This window comes from Nilaparvata lugens, chromosome 8 (assembly GCF_014356525.2).
Source record: "Nilaparvata lugens isolate BPH chromosome 8, ASM1435652v1, whole genome shotgun sequence".
In the NCBI taxonomy this organism is placed as follows: Eukaryota; Metazoa; Arthropoda; class Insecta; order Hemiptera; family Delphacidae; genus Nilaparvata; species Nilaparvata lugens.
The window spans coordinates 48,370,646-48,377,949 of record NC_052511.1 but is presented as its reverse complement, the minus strand read 5'-3'; the positions used below and the strand labels follow the sequence as shown (position 1 = coordinate 48,377,949).

At 35.5% G+C, this 7,304-nt stretch overlaps 1 protein-coding gene across 1 annotated transcript in view; it reads right to left on the bottom strand.

Annotated features, from left to right (window-relative positions):
- Positions 1-548: 548 nt before the first annotated feature.
- LOC120352863 (WD repeat-containing protein 13-like) overlaps positions 549-7,304 on the bottom strand; it is an 8,007-nt gene continuing 1,251 nt past the window's right edge. Inside the window, 4 exon segments of the mRNA XM_039435173.1 lie at positions 549-953; positions 2,932-3,106; positions 5,667-5,694; positions 5,697-5,849. Coding sequence (XP_039291107.1) covers positions 819-953; positions 2,932-3,106; positions 5,667-5,694; positions 5,697-5,849 — 491 coding nt within the window. The 3' untranslated portion in view covers positions 549-818.

The window sequence follows — 7,304 nt, the reverse complement described above, 5'->3', positions numbered from 1 at the left end:
ATTTAATTGGGATTTTATTTTAATAATATTTTTCATTAATTAGTATTTGAACAAATGCAACTTCCAATTTATTCACATCTGCATAATACAGAAAAGTTTCAAGTACCGTGACTGAAAAATAAAGTAGAACTTTAGTATTCTGTTTCAGTGAGACCTCAGACAAAATATCTTCCGCGTTGAACCATAACTTCATTCACTCCTTAAGGTGCGTACAGATTTACGCATTTTTATATCTGTATCTTACCGTTTCTGTAAAAATACAGCTTGGCATCAGCTGTTTAAAAGTGAATTGCTCATGTTCGCGGCGCGTATATCTGTACGCACCTTTAGGCACACACCAGTTAGTCAAGACAAGATAAGAAACGTTTAGTCACAATACTTCACATAGCTGATTGTGGCGCAACTCACACTGATTAGTCATTGCAATTAGACATATCTTCAAAAGCAACTATGTGAAGTACTGTGACTAAACGTGTCTTGTCTTGTTTAGACTAACTAGATATTATCAATAAATATTTTTATTATACTAATTCGACATTGTTAAAAGCCGATCCGGCAATAGAGCAAAGCGAGAGAGAGGTAGCGTTATCCGCTTTATTGAATGATAGACAAGGATAGCAATACCATTGCTAATCAAACACTGTCATTATAACATGGACCTCACTATAGCAATACTCTTGTCAGCGCACTGCTCTTAACCTCCTCCACTGTACTCCTTTTATCCTCTTGTCCACTGTACTCTGTCTAGCCATCCCTCTACTTCTTCTCCCGGCTCCACACAATGACCAAGCCCTGCAGGTCACTGGTTGCTAACATAGCTACTTCTTCTCCCGGCTCCACACAATGACCAAGCCCTGCAGATCGCTAGTTGCTAGAAGGGACTCGTCATAGTTGAACGATACACCCAACACAGGACAGGCATGACCTTGCAACTTGTTCACTACTGGACGAACCTGCAGAAACATCAGATAAAATTATTTAATTTATTAAAATTATTTGTGAATAATTTGTAAATATTATTTGTAACATACATGGCACAATAGAATCTCGATTTATTCCTTTAGGGTTTTTGTGACTGTTAATTTATTGAGTGAATAATCGAATTGACAGTAAAATCTTACATATTAGAAGGCTTTGTGCCGGTTGCACAATAGCAATCAATCTTAATAAATCTTAACTTAGTGCCGGTTAATTTCACGAGAACAATCAGAGAAGCCGTCTGTTCAAAAACGCCCTCTCTGATTGGTTCTCGTGAAATTAATCACGATTAAAATTCAACCAGCTTTTGTGCAACCGGGCCTCTATCAATCAAACCATTCATTTCCACATCATATAGATTAGAAGAAAAAGTAGTATATATTTAAGCTTATAACTCCAGCTGTGATAAGTTCTAAATAGTGTGTCTGTCTTTTCGGTCCCAAAATTTTAGTTTTTTCAAAGTTTGGAGTTTTCTAATTATTTGTAATTAATTTAATTCAATTTAGAAGTATTTTTTTCATTTAAAAATGATTTTTGTTTGTATGGATTGTAAATTGAGTGTGCAATTAAAGAATTTTGAAGTGACTCTTATAAATTAGTGTTGTATAAATTAGAATTGGAACCGTTTTGGGCGCAAGTTAGCCTGTGGTACTTTTCTGTAAGTTGTATAATAATTCTCAATGATTCAATAAATGAATATATCCTGTTTCTAAAATAGACTGACAAATTCCGTGAAATGAAAATTTATCATCAAATTGCAATGTTCAAATCTCATGAGTTGGTTGATTTGTCATCTGTCAGACATGTTTTACATGTCTCATAAGATTGAACATCCCAATATCATCAACTGACCGCCAAGCTGAACTGAATCATAATAAATTGAAAAAAGAAGAGGATTAAGATAGTTCTATAAGAGTGTTGATGTAAAAATAAACTGGATGAACATCAAAAAAGAGTCTTATTGAAAAATCATGAAAAGATATATTTCATGGATGAATAATAGTTATTTGTATATCTAGAGTGAAAAGTACGACTTTTTCTCCCTGTGGGAAAAAGTTTGAAGCCCGAGGCGAAGCCGAGGGCAGCAATTCTCCTGAGGGAGAAAAAGTATTTTTCGCTCGTGATGTACACAACATTTTTCCTCCATCTACATTTTTTTATAGAAACTGCAAATAAAATCATTCTAATAACTTACGTATTGGTGACAATGATTCCTAACAACATAACCTAAATCTAAAACCTAAAAACCGGTCGTCTGATTGGCACTGCCGATTGTGCTATCTATCGGCAAAAGTTGTAACAATTATATCAGCTGAGCAGCTACCAAAAATGGCTGACTCCAGATCACGCGGTTCAGATTTGAATTGCAGATCAAAAATATTTGTTGGCTGGTATTTTGAATAGAATAAAATATTTTAAAAATTGTATAAATTTTTATCGTCTACTAATATTAAGAATATAATAATTATCATACAAACATATATTTCATGAGTTAATCAAATTTCTGGTTGTGGTATTGAATTCAGTTGACTCAATGACATACACCTCTATTATGCTTTCTCATCTGAGCTTAGACCTTCAAACCTATTACAATGTAAGTTTCAAAATAGAGATGCTCCCCATGTTATTTAAATGGAGTAACTTTTACTCCCTAGGGAGTTTTTCTGTTTTTTACTACCGAGAGCGAAAAAGTGACACTTTAGTATTAGGTTTCAGGGAGTAAAGTAAGTACTTTAGACAGTAGGTGGAGGAAAAATATATTAGAGATGAATTAATTACTATCATAGAGGAAAGATAACTCAAGATATTATGATCTTCTTTGAATAATCATTATTTCTATCATTCCAATCAAATATCTTGTGTTCTATGTGGTGGAACGCCACATGGAAGAATTTGACTTTACGTTTATCCTCCTTCAAATTATAATCGGCTTCGTTAATTTTTGAACCTTACCTCACGTTCAATGTCGAGGAAATACACACACGAGTCTTCACTTCCGGTTACCACGCATGCGCCTTCGCGGAACGACATGAGCGGACAGAACGTGGAACGCACCGGACAACGGACCGACTTGTGGCGAACAGAGAAACGACGTTTCAGTTTCAGTGTCCCTTCCTGGTCCAGCACCCTGCATGGAAACAGGAACAGAATTTATAAAATGATCAATCAATCAAATATTAACCATTCAATGTGTTGCAAACACTTAACAACCTTAATTTTTTGATATTTTTTTATTTTTAATTTAGGTTAGGCATTTAATCACCTATCACCTATCGTCATGGAACAAATGACTGAAACTGTCTGGCCCTAGAACGATCACATGACAACCATCCCCCACCCATCCCACAAATACAAACCTTTAAACCTGTTATAGAATGAATTGTATATATATTATATAAACTCATGTTATTTTAATTATCCACTGCTACTGCTGTATATTACTTAAAGTTGATAACCCTGATCTACTTCATTTTATTAATCATAATTTGATCTTATCTACCTATATAATTATTTTACTATATCAATTTTCTGTTTTTTTCACTTAAATATTTATATTAATTAGAACTTTTACAATATTCCATTAATAAATAAATCCTTAGTTTAATTAATTAATTAACGTTTTGGTAGAGAGTTAGTGGGGAGGATATTTTAATATTCTTTCCGAAGAATGGACATTGATATGTCCAAAGCTCCGCCAATTTATGTAGATGCATAACAATATAATATCTATAGTTATTATATTACAAATTACTTTTTCATATCATATACAGTTCAATAATTATTTTCTTACTCTATATTATGTAAATTCATCTATAATTTTGCTGTATTGTAAGCCATTGTATATAAGTGTATAAGCCAGTATATTGTAATCTACATAAATAAAGTACTCAATCAATCACCTGACACGCACGAACGAACTTAACAACATTGGAGCGTTACACAGGTTACAATTATAAACAGCAATAGAATTCAAAACTGGAAGCCACATGAAACAAGCATGATCATTTCTATATCAAATATATTTTATTTGCAATGAAATTAATATAGTTTCTTATTATTCAACTGAACGAGCTGGTTCTTAAGCCTAGTTTATACGATGCCAATTGGCAAGACAATTGTCATAAGGCAACTTATATTTCAATCTTAATAAATCTCAACTTAGTGCTGGTTAATTTCACAAGAACCAATCAGAGAAGCCGTCTGTTCAAAAACGCCTTCTCTGATTGGTTCTCATGAAATTAATAACGATTAATGAAATATATTTCATGCCAAGACTGGCATGAAATCATTGTATTCGTATAAACACTTCAGGCCAATTGTCTTGCCAACTGTCCCGACAATTCAACTGTCTCCGGGAGTGGACTGAGGACAGCCAATTGGGCCCAGCAAGCCCCCCACCACTCGGAATCTCAGTTGTCGCGACAATTGGCGCCGTGTGAACGGTGTAGATCAGCAGGCTCGCTTCGCTCGCCTGCATTTTTCATTGAGCATTTTTATCATATGTTAGGACAATCCATCGGGGAACCAGACTAAACGTCTGGCTAAACGGATATGGCGAGCGAAGCGAGCCTGATAGCTAGTAATATAAATATTCCCAGGATTGAAGTAGCAGTGCCCAATCATTTTTCCGCGATAAATGCATTTAAATCTTCAACTTGTGCCAACCTAACAAATTTTATTTAGTTGCCAGTTTACAACTTTTCGAAGAGGTACTCTATCTAGATTATAGTTCTATAGTAACATATGATATGGTAATTTCAATTATAATTAAGGGATTGGGAGAAGAAGAATATACATGCTAAAAGACGACCTTTAAACCCTTAAAACCACCCTTAGAGTTAAATATTGCCAAAAGATTTCTTAGTGCGCCTCTAAAGGGCCAACTGAACATACCTACCAAATTTGAACGTTTTTGGTCCGGTAGATTTTAGTTCTGCGAGTGAGTGAGTGAGTGAGTGAGTGAGTCAGTCAGTCAGTGAGTGAGTGCCATTTCGCTTTTATATATGTAGAAAAGCGAAATGGCACTGACTGACTGACTGACTCACTCACTCACTCACTCACTCGCAGAACTAAAAATCTACCAGACCAAAACGTTCAAATTTGGTAGCTAAGTTAATATAGAACTATAATCTAGAGAGAGTACCTCTTCGAAACATTTGTTAACTGGTAACTAATTAATATTTTGTCAGGTTGGCATTAAGTTGAGTTGACTTTGTTAGGTTGGCACCAAGTTGAAGATTGAAATGCATTTATCGCGGAAAAATTGATTGGGCACTGCTACTTCAATCAGAGCTATTCCTGGGATTTATATTACTAGCCGTCAGGCTCGCTTCGCTCGCCATAACCGTTTAGCCAGACGTTTAGTCTGGCCCCCGACTGGAACGTGCTCCAATGCTCAAATGAAAAATGCAGCGAGCGAAGCGAGCTGGCTGATCTCATCGTAGACGATCCAGGGGCGGAGCCCTGGAAAGGATATGGCGAGCGAAGCGAGCCTGACGGCTAGTTTATTTATAAATTCATAAATAAATCATTCTCAACTCATTATGAATCATTGGGAAAGGATCAACATGCTGAATCTCGAAACTGTTCCTTTCCAAATTTGATAGAATTATCATTCCACATTAAATAATAATATAAGTAATATTGATGATGAGGAATTGATTGTAAGTGGGTTCCTAAGCACGCACCTGTATAGACAGACAACGTTGGCAGCCAGTTGACGAGTAGTGTGGGATCACGAGCCTCTCGGCTGATCCACGCTCGCCAGCTGATGCAGGTCACCGGACACCCCTCCTGTAGGGTCACCCTGCGACACCGCTGCAGTTTGGCCCCTCCGCCACTCACCACGAACACAAACGAAGTTAGGTGCCCTGAGAAATATCAGAAATATTCAATAAATTGATCAGGTAACTGTATTGTGCCCTAAAAATCACATTCATCCATTAGGACACCTGTTACAGAAAACAATGGAAGTTATAGTTCAAATCAATCTATCAATCAGTATAATGGTACTCGTCCCACACACAAGTCTAAAATTATATGGACATTTTCCTTTATTGTTGTTGTTTTGGTGCAAATCATTATGTTTTTGGGACTATATTTTGTATAGTTTTTTGGGCCATCGGTTGGTGGCTGTGTCGTGGTTTGTTTGTTATTAAATAATATATGAATTACAAATTTTCTACAAATTTAGTATGACCTAGTAATAGTATTCTTGGTAGATAATGCAATATCTATTTTTTTGTAAACTGATTTTTAGTCCTATAGCATAAAAAGATTTATGTATGTATTCTTGTGCACTGTATATGACATAATGAATTATTTTTTATTAGCATATGGCAGATACACAACAAATATATACTAATGCGTCTCAAATGCCTACATATACACTGTATATTTCCAATCTTGAGATGTGTAGTTTTCGGTAATTATTAAAATTGAATTGACAAGAATGAAACTTAGAAAATTGAATCCATATGGTTCAATATTTCTATTCATGAGTTTGTCAGCTGTATTATTTCTTAGCAAAATGCAGAATTTTTGCAAGCTCGAATGTTTTTATGATAGTTCAATAATCAAGAATAATTCAAGTGTTAAAAAAATCAGCTACAACAGTTGGGTTACGTCAGAGTTAAGGTATGATTATGAGTTTAATAGTTGGCCTCCACATCATCCCTTTAATTTTTCATAAAGAATTAGGATATAATACAATGTATCCAACTTCCCTAATTGTGCAAAAAATGTGCAGTCAAAATTCCACAAGCGAGATCAAATTGGGCATAATGTTTCCATTCATATTGCATAAATGGGGGTTTCCCCACCAATTATTGATTAAAGATAATTATAATACTACAGACTTAACCTATTTCGGACTATGTGTAACCCTATCTAAATTTGGGAGAGGAATAGCACAAGGTTGCTTTATTTTTTCTCTCCCTATCATTTGTGATTATGTACTTATTGTATCAATCAATAAAGAATGAATAAATAAAAGTGATCAATTCTCAACGATCTTGAATGAGAACACTTCCAATGTACTCAATAGTTGTATGACCAAGGACCTAAGAAATCAGTTCAAGTTTTTAAGGACCTTAAAGGCCCTTGGTTGGGCCGTCCACTAGAACCGCTTTCGTCCGAACTAGCATCGGCCGAAAACTACCGAAGGCGACCGAACGATCCCCCAACAAAGAAAGGAATAGATGCTCATCCATCGCAACAGGTTCTACGGCCGTCTCCGGCCGATCGATTTTTCGATCCGAATTGAATAGGATTTTCCGGCTATATCCAGTCGAGCTGAGACAACAAAGTGTTCCTAACCTAAAACT